Source organism: Ictalurus punctatus, chromosome 3 (genome assembly GCF_001660625.3).
Source record: "Ictalurus punctatus breed USDA103 chromosome 3, Coco_2.0, whole genome shotgun sequence".
NCBI lineage: Eukaryota > Metazoa > Chordata > Actinopteri > Siluriformes > Ictaluridae > Ictalurus > Ictalurus punctatus.
The window spans coordinates 3372960-3388853 of record NC_030418.2 but is presented as its reverse complement, the minus strand read 5'-3'; the positions used below and the strand labels follow the sequence as shown (position 1 = coordinate 3388853).

At 44.1% G+C, this 15894-nt stretch overlaps 1 protein-coding gene across 5 annotated transcripts in view; it reads right to left on the bottom strand.

Annotated features, from left to right (window-relative positions):
* cdh23 (cadherin-related 23) overlaps positions 1-15894 on the bottom strand; it is a 226763-nt gene that overhangs the window by 50138 nt on the left and 160731 nt on the right. For 3 of the 5 annotated variants that reach the window (XM_053679435.1, XM_053679437.1, XM_053679436.1), the window contains 6 exons: positions 14773-14921; positions 8344-8404; positions 6715-6863; positions 5898-6033; positions 4221-4609; positions 3480-3884 (listed from right to left, as the gene is read on the bottom strand). In XM_053679435.1, coding sequence (XP_053535410.1) covers positions 3654-3884; positions 4221-4609; positions 5898-6033; positions 6715-6863; positions 8344-8404; positions 14773-14921 — 1115 coding nt within the window. In that variant the 3' untranslated portion in view covers positions 3480-3653. Of the gene's footprint in view, positions 1-1136; positions 1365-1786; positions 1916-3132; positions 3262-3400; positions 3885-4220; positions 4610-5897; positions 6034-6714; positions 6864-8343; positions 8405-14772; positions 14922-15894 lie in introns of those variants that run through there. The other 2 variants (XM_053679438.1, XM_053679434.1) reach the window with 2 other exon arrangements.

The following is a 15894-nucleotide window of genomic DNA, read 5'->3' as shown; positions in this document are numbered from 1 at the left end:
CTACACTAGCGCATGAAAGGGCGCGCGTCTTCCCCCCTCCCGAACTGCGCGTACAAGATGGAACGCGGTCGAAGCGCACCTTACACGTCCTACTTCTGCCGCAACATGACGATGAAAACATGCGATATTTTTACTGATACGGACCACGTTGACCCGGACAGAGTACGCCCACTTACATCCAATTTTTCAATACAAGTACCCATTTTTAATCACAGCCAGGATAGTCTGCAACATAAGACACAGAGCTGTCAATCATCTACCGTATACACATCTGTTAGTTCTCTATAAAATATAAAAAATCACAGCGCTTTGGCATTTTAATAAGGAAAAGCTTCAGTTTATGCACAGAAGAAATATTTAAGCCGTCTGCCCGAACATTCAGCTCTGACCAATACAAGAAAAGACAAGAAACATGATAACACCAGCGCTCTCAGTAAGCACTTCTGTTTACTCTCGGTCAGTGTCTTAAAAAGGAAATTGTGTCAGATTGTACTTAGGCCTTCGTTTACCATGGACCCATCTAAAAAAAAAAAAAAAAAAAACACACACACGAAAAAAACCTTTTTAGAAACGCGTGAACGTATAAGGTGCTGGAGCGGGAGTTTCCCCAAAGAGGAAATGATTAGAGGAAGTTCATATTATTTATGGCCTCTCTGCTTACTCTTCTTACTCAATCATCTTTTCATCTTTGCACACCATTTCGAATTATTGCTCCTGTCTTATCTTCCATTCAATGAGAGAGAGGAACCAGAATTAAAAAGTCAACGGCGTTAGCGCGTAAACAGACTGCACAATACACTTTACGTGAGCAGAACCGTTAGGTAGCTGGTAAGTGAACTGAGATACACACCTGTGCCAAATGATCCGAATAGAGCAGGTATTCATGTTGATCCTGGGTCACGCACAGTTAGTACATACGGTTCATTTGAAATCTTAATTATAACGCAGTGGTGGTGTTTTTTTCGGACACCCGAGGACCAGCGAGTGCACGTCTACATATAGAGTGGCATGTTGATACACAGTACATGTTAAGATTGGGCTCCATCATCTGCATGGACTGACGGCGATCAAAGATATTGGAAAAGTCAACGTGCTTTGTAATATGAGAGTTTTATAACACACACACACACACTCACGGATAGGGGCGGAGTTCCATCGTCCTCCACTGTGACAGTTAGTGTGTACTGCTGCTGTCTCTCTCGGTCAGGAGGTGAAGGTCTGGTCACGATTTCTCCGCTCATACGGTCCATGCGGAACGTTAGATCCTGGTTGCCGGCTGTGATGTAATAGGACAGCACAGCGTTGGGCCCGATGTCTCGATCCGTAGCTATGACACGCAGGACCGATGTACCGCCACCTACATTCTACACAAAGATACACACGTATAAGCTAGTGGTTAATGTTCTGGTCTACTGACCAGAAGGTTTTGAGTTCAGTCCCAGTATCACTAATCTGCCCTCGAGACGTACACGTTAACCCCGTGTGCTCCAGAGGTGCGGTATCGGTGCCGCTCCAGGTTCTCTGACTTTTATAGATTTTTACATGTTGCAATAATATTCATCTTTCTTTTTTCAAGCTACTAAAATAAAGTCAAGTCACGTAAATTTAGCGCTGAATATCCCTGGCAAATTCTCTGGAACGTTCTCAATTTTCAGCGATTCAAAGCATATTTATGAACACACACACACACACACACACACACACGATGCCTTGAGCGAACAGACTCTTACAGACATCGTCCCCGAGGCTCTGATTTGGTCTGATTGGCAAGCCGAGTTGCGCTCACCTCAACGACACTGACGTTGTAGCCGCGAGGGCTCTGGACGACAGGAGCGTTATCATTTACGTCCACGATATTCACAGTGAGCGAATGATCCGTAAAGCGAGGAGGAGAGCCGTTATCTACGGCCCGCACCTGGGGACACATGCAAAGTATAAGGAAATACTGTGGGGTGAAATTTGAAAGTCTAAAAGGCCATGACACTGAACATTGTGGTCTTGTATGTTTTTTTTTTTTTTTTTTTTTTTTAGGGATTACCAGTATTCCCCTGACCAGAGGACTAAAATGTGTGAGCTGGGGTTTAATGGTACAAAAGCTTAGAGGAGAAAAACAAACAAACAAACAAACAAACAAACATTGCTTTGAGTAAAAAGTAGACTGCAACAAGGAATATCATTATTAATTATACTCCGGTCAACACAGAAGCTTGTTTCTGATTGGCTGGGAAAATGTTGGTTATTTCTGTATTATATAACGGCGATGTTGAATTTTCGAATCTAGTCGGTTGTTAAGAAGTCACGAGATACGAGTTATGATACGAGACCTGGTCGTATCTCAAACCGCAGGTTTATATTAATGCACCTGTTCTAATATTGTTTCTATTAATAGCGACTCGTTTACAGGGAATCGGAGTACGCGATGACAGGAACTCGCTTGTTCACGGGGCGTTCCAGAACATGTATTAATGGATAAAAGTACTACTTGTCGTACGGTCATAAAAACTGCTGTGGTCATAAGAGAGTAATAAAATGCTTCAAGGCATGCAGTTAGAGAAATCTAATAAAAATCTGGCAGGGTAACTGGAACTCTGCTTAATATCGGATTACATCACAACATACTGTATATCCTAGGACACCAATGTTTTTCCAATAACACCAGGTTCGGAAGGGCTTTATTCCTTACTTATATTTGGACAGCAATAATATAGATCCTGTTAAAAAAAAATGCAATCCTGTAGAATGTAAAATAATTAAATAAATACTTTAAAACACCAACAACAAACAAACAAAAAAAAAACCATGCACCTCATCTGTCGTAGTAATGTTGAAATGTAACAATAACAATGTTTTTTTTTGCAAATGAACATGAACAACAAGGAATTACATCAAAGTAAATCAATTTATTCCACGGTACATGGAAATGTTTACAATAACGACGCAGAATAATGTCCTAAAACATGTAACCATAGCAACCAGTTGTGGTGCAATGGCAGCCTTTTGCAATCTGAAGGCGAGCGCTAGGGTAATTAGTAATTAAATAAAATGTCTGCCATCATTTTCCTCATCGGTGTGTACGTCAGGAACAGTAACGAGGAGCGTGTGTTGTGGATCTCTGAGGAGATCAGCTCTCACCTTAAGCAGATAGCGGTCCACCGCTTCTCGGTCGAGAGGGGCGTTTACGTAAATGTCTCCAAACGTGTTGTTGATGCTTCGGATCTCGAATATATCCCTCATGTTCCCTGCCACCAGCGTGAAGTTCACCTGAGTGGAGAGAGCAAGAAAAGGAACGGGGACTCGAGTCAAAACGCGGCCTTATTCGTGATTAGAGCTCATCTCAGAGCCCGCTGTAGGGACTGCAAAAACACTGAGCATCTCCCCTCTCTCTCTCTCTCTCTCTCACCAGTCCGTTCCTCCCGGCGTCTTTATCCCGTGCCGTCACCATGGCCACTCTCTGGCCCATGGGCGTATCTTCTGGAACGTTCACCGTTAAGTCTGACGTGAGGTCGAACTCGGGGCTGTTGTCGTTCTCGTCGAGAATGGTGATGGACACCTGTCCAAAAAACCCCCCGAAAAAACATGAATAAAGATTCCGATAGTACGTGCCGTCTGAAATATAAATACACGATTCAAATCAGCCCGTAATAAATCGTTTCTTACCTTCTACAAATGCACAATACGTTTGGGGGGGGGGAATAATGAGAAAGCGTTACGGTTAGACGTGTATTTTTTTGAGACAACACCTTCTGAGAACACGTTGCGGAATTCAGATTATAGACGTTTACCACAGTGGATCCTCTTTTAGGCCCTCCGTCATCAGCAACCACTGTGAGGGTGTAGGAGTCACCCTTCTCTCGGTCTATCGGACCAGTCACGGTGATTCGACCCTGTGAGACACACACACACACACTGAAATCGCAGCATTTTTGGAGTGATACGAGGATTTTAACAGATTAAACCGTCTTTCATGTTTGTCTGCTACTTAACACTGGAGATCCCATTCAGTCAAGCCATCTCCGAGAATGGACATGGAGGTCACGTGACAGCGACTAAAAATGACTACAATCTGTGTCACTTCTACAGTATTTCACAAAATAACTTGGACATCATTAGATCCGAGCTTTACGAACTGTTCCTCGGCCTTCCTGTTTAAAAAATTTTTAAAAAATGGAGCCAAATGTTCCGCAATGTCAGTTTTTGAGCCCCGGGTTAAGGTTTCTCACCATGACGGCATCGATCTTGAAGAGCGCGAGAGCAGCGGGCGACGTATCGGGGTCGAAGCGATACGTCAGCTGATTCAGATTATCTGCTGACTGAGCTCGCACTTGGACCACTTCCGTTCCGGTAGCTATATTTTCCCTCAGGGACACTTCATACCCGGCCATCAGGAAGGACACGGCCTCGTCCAGCTCGTTCAGCAGAGTGACGTATACCGTGCAGAAGGCCCGATTAAAGGGAGGAGCTTGGTCTGTGGCCGACACATTCATTAGGTAGCTGGTCTTGGTCTCGTAGTCGAGATAATCCACAGTAGTCACTAGTCCTGTACTGACGTCCACCTCAAATTTACGGTCTGCGCCCGAGACGAGGGCGTAGGACACGGCGCCTCCGTCTCCTGCACGTAGACGTAGAGAGAAAGAGACAGACGGGTTAAACCATATTAACCATTCTTGTCCCGTGATTGTGCAAACCGAAGTGTTCAGAAAGTTCAGGATGTACACAGTGCCTTGATAAATATTCACCCCCTTGAACTAATGCCGTATTTGAATAAATTATTATTATTATTTTTTTCAATACACGGTTCATACGGCGATACCGAGATCGCGACACACAGGTGGACGTCATTCGACACCCCTCTTTAACAGTCATGTGCAGTCAGAGTGCTGATTTAAGCTGGTGAATCAATTGGTGGCGTGTTAATCATAAGTGTGAAAACCGCAGCTTTATTTTGGCTCTGCTGGGGCACCACCGTTCATTCCATTCTCAGGAGGTTGTGGGTAAGGTGGGTTTTTACAGCTTTCAAGGCCTCAACGTAGGGTTCGACAGGATACGGACTGCCACCGGACCCGAGGGTACGTTTGCACCTTGGACAAAGTGCATAGCACTTTTTCATTCCCTGAAATAAATAAATAAAAATAAACTTTGCTTGTATCTCTTCTCATTTGTAAGTCACTTTGGATAAAAGCGTTTGCTAAGTGAATAAATGTCATGTAAATGTAAATAGGATTGTACCAGTCATCTGGCTGCTGATTGGCTGCTGCATGTCTGGAACAGTAGCACGAATTCTGACCGTGGTGTGTGTGTGTGTGACTCTCGCGGCGTCTCTGTTTTTTCCTACAGCTGCATCACACTTGTTTCTGGTCAGTTGGTGTAGAGGTTTTTTTGCAGCACTGTGTGTCAGTCAGCTCCTTTAACAGCCCTGAGCACGGTCTGTAATCTGCCTCACTTGTAAGTCGTGTTGAAAAATGTTTGGAAAAAGAGTGCGTGTGACACGGGGAAGTGAGAGTGGGAAGTCACTACAGATGTCCTAGGAGTTGTGAGTCATTAGCAATAATGGGGGAAAAAAACAAAACAAATAAACCACACACACACACAGCATGCAGGTTGTCACGTTCTCAAAAATAAGCTACAAAGAGGAAACAAACCAAGATAATGAGCCCAGCGCGTACGTTTTCACTACGCTGGCGACTCAGGAAAACAATGTGGCAGCATCAGGAAACCGTTAATGCCACAGAAGGTGCGCTACCCGAATTACTCATCTCCAGTACACAAATGAAATCCAAACAGGCTTTTGTATAGCTTTAAGCGGTGTTTGTGAGCACTGAAAACCAAGAGATTTGAATTGCTTTCGACTGGCTGAGGACATACAGTGTAAGGCAAGAAAACTTCAGCACTATATGCACCTGTGTCTGGGTCAGTGGCCCGTACTACAATCACAGACGTGCCGATTCCGGCTGTTTCTCTCAGGCCGAGTCTGTTGTACTGCTGCTGGGTGAACAAGGGACGCTCGTCATTCACGTCCTCCACGTACACGATCACCTACAGAGACATAGCGCAAGAGAGACAGTGGGGTGGGGGGGTTGAAGGACCTAGTAAGACCCCCTTCTGTTTGGTAGATGACGAGGGAATTAATTTAATGTCCGTACACTCTCGGAAGAATTGGTACCATTACTATGTATCTTCCAGCTGGAATTGTGATTATAGTGTCCATTTCATACGATTTGACGTACTATAATATCACTAGACCTGAAGGATCACCACTGTAAAATACTAAAGCCACAAGGTTTGTGGACAGCTGACCAACATGGTTCCGCTTTGCCCATTCAGTGAGGTGAGAAAGCCTGGTCCAAAAGGTGTTCAGTGTTGAGGGCGGGGCCTTGAGGTTCATGGACCTCACTTCGTTTACAGGGGCACTGCCACTCTGGAACAGGTTTGAGCATTTTACATCCAGGGAAGGCAAAGCTACAGCATACACAGTGTGCTTTCTACTGTGTTGCTACTATACGACTGCAGCTGCTATAATGTTAAGTGATAACCGGATATATAACTTGTAACTATAAATGGATAAAAAACAATATGACTTGATTCATTAATACATTTAAAAAAAAAATTTTTTAAATTGAGTGTTGTCAAAGTGTTGAGGAGTGAAACACTGGCATGGAAAGTAATGTACATAAATAAGCATATAGCTCAAGTATACACGTGCACACACACACAAACCCTGACAAAGCTGCGCATGCTGCCTTGGTCACTGTTGTAGGCCTCCACCTCCAGCAGGTGAGAGCTGCTCGTCTCTCTGTCCAGAGCCCGCTGTCCTCGAGCGATCAGACCAGACATAAGGTCTATACTGAACTGACCTCCACTGTTACCTACAACAAGACACACACACAACTGTACATAGTCAAGTCCAAAAGATTAAACCCACTACAAAGAATCATAGGTATTTTTTGCCCTTATACAGTATGTCAGATTTGCTACCCCATAATTTCAGAGGAATATTCAAAAGGTGGTGGATGATTCTCCATACAGCAGTAACACTGACACGGTTGACTGTCAAAAACTGTTAATGAAATTATTACAATGCACATCTAAAATATAATAATTACAAGACAGGTAAAACTCAAGAATTAGCTAAAATAAAGTAGTGGCAACTGTGAAAGTAAACAAAACATGCCAATGCTTTGAAGGATGTGAACTGGAACGGAGTAATATTCAATTGCGAATCTGTTTTTAAGAGGATTTAAACCTAACATGGTGAACAAATTATATTATAGAATTCAGGCAGTTTTTCTGGGGTTCTCTCATACAGTGTGGCAAGTGATAATCTGGAAAGACCTCTGTAATATCACAGTCTAAAACTGGATTTAAAGAGAAGCGAATCAGTAAATGAATCATATGAATCACATGTAAATGAATCACATGAAAATGAATCACATGAAAATGAATCACATGAAAATGAATCAATAAATAAATATAACACTGACATGGGAGTGTGTGTGTGTGTGTGTGTGTGTGTGTGTGTGTGTGTAGCAAGTACAATTAAAGACTAAGGCTATGGAGAAAGATAGCACGTTTACAATAGCTGTAAAGTGCGGCTTGCTCTGGCGGACATTGTGTAATTTACCGGCGGCAGCAACACAACCGTGAGCCGTCGGCATAAATCCTACAACAGGCTATCAATACACGACGGTGAAAAAGACTGGAAACTCGCTCGCTTTCTCCTGTCCGGAGACCATCTCAAGAACCCCGGGCACAACGTGTTCACCTAGGCGACATTTATCTTACACCTACCAGCATGTTTTTTTGGGAAATGGGAGGAAACCGGAGAACCCGGAGGAAACCCAGACGGACACAGGGACCCTGGAGTTTTATTAATTATACAACCAGGATGCAGGTACGAACAGACATAACTCCAGAACTGGCGAGACTGTTTCTCAGCTCAAGCGGTTTAAAATCTCCAGCAACACTGCTGTACATGATACAGTCATACACACTGATGACACACACACCACACCCTCGCTTTCACTGTACACCATCGCGTAATAACAGAGTTTATCTCTGCACAGTCAGCACCATTAAAGTGCTCTCCATGAGCAGCCCAAGTGCAGTAGTGAGGGATTATGTTAACCAGCGCGCTGTGGTTCAGACGCACTCTGTGTTTACATGCTTGTGGGTTCTCATCACTTCCTTTGACTATCTTGGTTTTTTTTTTGTACTTTGTTTATCATGTTTATCCATCGTTCCAATTGTGTGCTGTGTATTCTTGGGTCACGTGTTCACCTCGGGATCAGACGGCTGTGAAGGGATAAACCACAAACTTGTAAAATAGATAAATAAATAAAATCTTACCTGAGATAATTCGGTACAGAACTCTGCCATTTTCTCCCTGATCTGCATCTGTGGCCTGGACCTGTACACACACCCAAACACCCACACACACCCACAACCAAGCATGCACACACACACACACACCCACACCCACGTACACACAAGCAGGCATACACACACACACACACACACACAAGCATGGCACACACACACACACACAACGAAGCATGCGCACACACACCCACGTACACACAAGCATGCATACACACCCCCACACACACCCCCACACACACACACAAGCATGCATGCATGGAGACACACAAGCATGGACACACACACACACACACACCCACCCACCCACAACCAAGCATGCACACATACACCCACACACGCACACAAGCATGGACACACACACACACAAGCATGGACACACACACACAAGCATGGACACACACACACACACACAAGCATGGACACACACACACACACACAAGCATGGACACACACACACACACACAAGCATGGACACACACACACACACACACAAGCATGGACACACACAAGCATGGACACACACACACAAGCATGGACACACACACACACACAAGCATGGACACACACACACACAAGCATGGACACACACACACACAAGCATGGACACACACACACACACACAAGCATGGACACACACACACACACACAAGCATGGACACACACACACAAGCATGGACACACACACACACACACACAAGCATGGACACACACACACACACACACAAGCATGGACACACACACAAGCATGGACACACACACACAAGCATGGACACACACACACAAGCATGGACACACACACACAAGCATGGACACACACACACACACAAGCATGGACACACACACACACAAGCATGGACACACACACACACAAGCATGGACACACACACACAAGCATGGACACACACACACACACAAGCATGGACACACACACACACACAAGCATGGACACACACACACACACAAGCATGGACACACACACACACAAGCATGGACACACACACACACACAAGCATGGACACACACACACACACAAGCATGGACACACACACACACACAAGCATGGACACACACACACAAGCATGGACACACACACACACAAGCATGGACACACACACACAAGCATGGACACACACACACAAGCATGGACACACACACACAAGCATGGACACACACACACAAGCATGGACACACACAAGCATGGACACATGCGCGCACACACAAATACACACAAGCATGCACACAGACACACACACAGACACACAAACACACACAAACAGAAGTGGAAAATTATAGCAGTGAAAGTAACAACTACACGTAATGAAAAAAAAACCCTGGAAACTTCATATAGGGCTCGAAACACACACACACACACACACACACACACACACACACACACACACACACACTTTAAAACTTGTCTGATATGATGATAATAATAACAACAACAAACAAACAAAAATGCTTGATTTCTGATATTTTTTTCTTTAGTCACTAGTCAGCAGGTTGCCAGGGCAACATCAGCTTTACAATAGCGGCCTAAATCAGAGAAACCACACTCGGAGGTTCTCACACACACACACACACACACACACACACACACACACTGAGCAGGGCCCCTTCTTCAGACTCATTAGTTTTATAAAAGGTTTTGGGGACGAGCAGAAGAAAGAGGGCACGGCGGGAGGAGGGAAGGAGCGAGAATAAAGAGTTGGGGGGGTTACTCTGAGATAGATGAATAGAGTGGATCGTACCATATCTGATCCTTTGGGGGTCTGAAACTTCACACAAGTGCTTTATCTACCAGCAAGTCACGATAAACGACTCTGTAGCCAGTTTAGTCGAGCACCACACTACCGCGAGTTAAACGTCGGCGAGTCTGACCGGCCTGCGTCGTCTAGTCCGGACTTCTGGACGACTATTCACACTGGGCACTAGACTGAGGAGCGCTCCCTCTTGGGCCTGTCTGTCTCTCTCTTCTCCATGCTCGCTCTTCTTCTCAGCGTGGAGAGACGGACAAGAAGCCGACGCCGCAGCGACGGCACGCATTCACTGCGCTGTTAAGGTAAAGTCGTGTTTCTCGATAGTGTACACATCTACGCGACACTACTCGCGATCGCTCATCGTTTGTGTTACTCGTCTCCGTGTTGCGTATTGCTGCATGAACGTCTCAGTGTCCACCTGAACCCTTGGGTAACCGAGTACGTGCTCGTTATTGCTGGAGTCTCTCTAATGAGTGACCTTGCGTCCGTGGCCTCTCCCGGACATTTCTGGCATTTCGGACTAATTTCACATCCCAGTGTGTTTTCGCTAAACGGTTAAGCCGTGCTGTGATCGGCCCAGGATTTAACATGCTGACATTTCCGAACGCTACTGATCCGAGCGAGGGATTGGTCATCAGCAAATCAGGCGTGTGCGTGTTTATTCGTGTGTGTGTGTGTAGGAGGAGATATTTAAATAATCCTCCTTCGTATTATGCTAAAGCACATTCAAGCAGACTCGCTTGCTTAGGAATTTAGTCTTTCACAGGGACGTAATCGCTCGTCAGCCGGGTATTTGTGGAATTTGTATTGTCAAATGTCAGCCGTGGAATGTGTGGAAACCAAACGGCCTCACGAGCATAGGAATAGCTGACAGTTCCGACTTTGTGGGGACAATCGGCTGGTCCTCGTGAGGAAAACCGTTGTTTTTTTTGTGTGGTGGTGGTGTTTTGTTTACAAGAACTGCATTAATAATTAAGTCAGTGGAAGGTCGTCATGAGGACAGTAAGATAAATATACTGTGCGCGTAAATACTTTTGCACAGCACCGTATTCCACAAAAGCGCTGATTTGAATCATGCTGAGAACAGATTCTTCCACTTGCAGAAAAATAACAAAGGGCCCAAACCTTGGCTTGAAATCCCTTCCACACCATGAGCAGCTGGGCCCGACATTTCTGTACACACACACACACACACACACAATAATGCCCAGCCTCCGTGTCAACATTAAGTACAACCAAACATGGAGAATAAATGCCCCAAAGGACGAAACTCCAGCCACAACAAAAACAACTTAAAACTTTAAAACTCGAAAGACCCAGACCGCTCTCTACACCTACCGTATAACATCCCAATCAAAAAACTCTGAATCCACACACACACACACACACACAGCCTGAACGTCCTGCCACGCATAAACAGCTGAACCCAAAGCCTACAACAAACGGCCTAAACGGACCGAACCCCTCTGTACAAAACGGAGACTGAAGTTATAACGAAAGCACAAAAGATCTCAAATCCCTACCAAGCCAAAAACGACTGAACACCAAACTTACATTAAAAACAGTTTAAAAAAAAAAAATCAAGTAGATCCAAAAAATTTTTATATATATATATATATATATATATATATATATATATATATATATATATATATATATATATATATATATATATATATATATATATATATATATAGTGCAACATTAGCACAAAAGCTTAAGCTGGTAAGTTTAACATCATGAGCAAGTCTTCAAGACGGAGGACTGCGCATTTGCTCGGTAAGAAGATGAGCTGTCTCGTTAACCTCAAGAGAGAGAAAGGAAAAAAACAGAGGCTGGTGAGAGATGACGGTTTACAGCTGCTATAACGTACAGTGGTGCTTGACAGTTTGTAGACCTTTTCGAATGTTCTATACATCTGCATAAATATGACCTAAAACATCATCAGAATTTCACACGAGTCCTGATAAAGAGATAAAGAGAACCCGATTAAACACGAGACACAATTATAATACTCGGCCGTTTATTTACTGAGGAAAATGATGCAATATTACACATCTGTGAGCGGTAGTGTGTGAATCTTTGTTTTCAGTATCTGGACTGATCCTCTTGTGCAGCAATAACTGCAGCTAATCGTTTGCGGTAGCTGTTGATCGGTCCTGCACGCCGGCTTGGAGGAATTTTAGCCCGTTCCTCAGTACAGAACAGCTTCGACTCTGGGATGTTGGTGGGTTTCCTCACATGAACTGCCCGCTTCAGGTTCTTCCACATCTTTATTGGATTAAGGTCAGGACTTTGACTTGACCGTTCTAAAACGTTAACTTTATTCTTCTTTAACCGTTCTTTGGTAGAACGACTTGTGTGTTTAGGGTCGTTATCTTGCTGCATGACCCGCTTTCTCTTGAGATTCAGATCACAGACAGATGTCCTGACATTTTCCTTTAGAGTTCGCTGGTATAATTCAGAATTCATCGTTCCATCAATTATGCAAGTCGTCCTGGCCGAGCAGAGCAAAACATTCCCAAACCATGACACTACCACCACCATGTTTCACAGGTGTGTTAAGGTTCTTATGCCGGAACGCGGTGGTTTCCTTCCTCCAAACATAACGCTTCTCATTTAAACCCGAAGATTCACAAACTTTCAAGCACCACTGAAAGCAATAACAGGAGCGAGCTTGTTTCCACAGATGCTCCAAAACATCACACGCAACTATAACCAGAGGAAAGCGTTACATGTTCTTTAAGTAATAAACTATTCTACTCAGGATGTGTTGTTTTAGGAGAATAATCGATGCTGCTTTGCATCAGGAGGCATCACACCACCCTGTCGATGATTACTGTCCTATAACCACACCCCCCGCCACGCGTTCTTCCTTACGGAGACCATATCCGCGCATCGCCATCACGGCAAAATAATCGAACACAAAACTGATTTAGCAACAAGAGGACTGATTCGAGTTCCGATGTGTTCTAGTCAAACCTACTTCACATGTGCAAAGATACACCCACACCTTACCGCATCCTGTTAATCTGCACAGAAGCATTTGCACAAAATCCACAGTCCAGATCGCACCAGCTGATAAATTCTGATTTTCTCTTCAGATCCCGCAGACATGGACTACGCGAACGGCACCCTCAACTCCACCTTCGCTCCTTTTACTCCCACCTATTCCCTCCCACCATACAATCTTTCCAGTCCTGTGTACCCTGACCTTTATCACCCACTCCCCACCATCATCGGCACCGTCTGCCTGTTCCTCGTGTTCGGAGGGTGTGTGATCGTCCTGGCGACGTGCGGCTGGTCGCGAAGATCTGGGGCGTGTAACGGAGGATGTTCTGCAAGAGAAAGTGAGCACACTGGACAGGCGTCATCCAGTGAGCCTCAGCTGAAACTCTGGAAGCGACTCGGCTCTGGACGGTACTCGTTTTCCTCGGTCCCGTCGTTCCGGAGAACTCCGCAGCGTTCTGCCTTGACTAAATCCAAGTTGTCGTTTCAACTAGAGCAAGACAGGAACGAACTGCAAGCGCAGCTTACTATACCATGCTTACTACAGTATGCTACCGAGATATAAACACTAAACACGACCATGTACTCTAACACATGTAGCGGGACTAAAATACACAATTAACATCTCAGCACAAGGCCAATTTGATATTTTTGTGAAATTTCACCTTTAGCCATCGTCAAGAACCAAACCCAAGGTCCAGGAATCCTGCGACTAGCGCAGGCTTGTGAGCATAGATTTTCGTCCAGCAGGACAATATTAATAACGACATAAACCTCAAACAATTATGTCCAGGGGTTATTTTTCTTCAACTGCGTTCAATACAGCGGGTACGTATCCCGTCGAGGCACACACGGAAGGGTGATATCGTTAAATCAGGGTTGCCAGGTTTATACGCTGGAATTGGAAATGCCTTCTTTTTCTCGTGGTGCATACACATTCGCATGCATGTTCTAATATTTCTAAATGATCCACTCCATAAACTCCCTTCACTTCTCTCCATATTTATTGCAAGACAACTTACAATAGAAACAGTTCCGTATGTCTTAGACACACGTACGCTTTGCCTCTGGTTGTAGAAATGTACCAGATTTAATTCCAATTGCTTTCTACAAAACAGAGAGCCCGGTAGCTGCAGAGTCTGCTGCTCCTCCCCGAGCATGGGGCAGCCTGATTCTTGCCCTAGTGGGCCACTATTAAAATCGTTGGTCACTCAAAGAAACAAACAAAACAGGATTTGCTATATGATTTCTTAAAACAGGGTTGCTGGGGGGTTTTTAAATGAAGAAAAACAACTTTTTTTTTGTTTCCCCCTGCATCACTCTGATGCTCATCTTAAAATCAATTTTGAAAAATTCTGGCAGTTTCCGTAATCAAATCATTTAAATACCTACTGTATTACACATCCATTTCCCAAAATCCCAATATTCCGTTTAGAAATTTTCCTTCTGTTCTACTTTTTACTAATCTCAGCGATCGGTTGTAGCTAAAACAGCGAGTGCGATAATAAATAAGAGACGTGGCACATCGAACACAACTTTTTCTAACGGTAGCATTTTTACGTGTCTTCTCGTCGTACCAGTGTTTGCACTCCGTGTTGAAGCGTGCCGTGTGTACAAACGCCCGTACCTGTAGGACGCTGCTTCCTCTCGGGACGTTCTCCAGAACAGTGGTCTCGTAGCTGTTCTGAAGGAAGATGGGTCTGTTGTCGTTGACGTCCAGCACTTCTACATAGACGGTAGCTGTGCCTGTTTTTCTGTCCCCAGCTGGGCCGTTATCTACAGGAAAAACAAAACCGAGAAACGGTCAAGAACCTTCCAATCGGAGCGCAGTGGTTAAGGGGACTGGATGGTTGTGGATTCAAATCCCAGCAGTGCCAGAGAGCCACCGTTGGGCCAATGATCAAGACTTACAAGTGCTCATCTTTTAGTTTGATTTTTTTTTTTCTTTCTTTCTCGCTTGTAAATTGGTTTTTGGAAGGGAAAAAAAAGGAACTGCCAAATGAATAAACATAGACCATCTCTAAGTCACAAGGCTAAATCTGATCATCTGAACAACTGAAAATCACCCAATAAAGTTCAGAGCTCTGATACGCATCTGTGTTCTTGTGGTTATGTCTACTCAGTCAACGGTGACCTTTCATAGACGTAAACATTCATACTGGTGACAAGTCATACACCGCAATAGTGGACTTAACCATTTATGGTAGAACGACTTGTGTGTTTACGGTCGTTATCTTGCTGCATGACCCGCTTCCTCTTGAGATTCAGATCACAGACAGATGTCCTGACATTTTCCTTTAGAGTTCGCTGGTATAATTCAGAATTCGTTGTTCAGTCAATTATGGCAAGTCGTCCTAGTCCAGCAAAACAGTCCCAAACCATGACACTACCACCACCACCACCACCATGTTTCACAGGTGGAATAAGGTTGTTATGCTGGAATGCTTTTGCTGATGTCAAATCAAATGCCATGATAGTGGAATGAACTGGTCACCTCACTAGTGAAGTTGACGCACTGTGAAAATAAAAACGCTTAAACTTTAACAAATGAAGTAAGGAAAGAGTTTTTCCTTCGTTATAAAAATGTATTTAAGTTCAGACTACTTTGACACAGGAAAAAATACAATTTTTATTTTATATATATATATATATATATATATATATATATATATATATATATATATATATACACACACACACACACACACACATATATACATATATATATATATATACACACACACACACA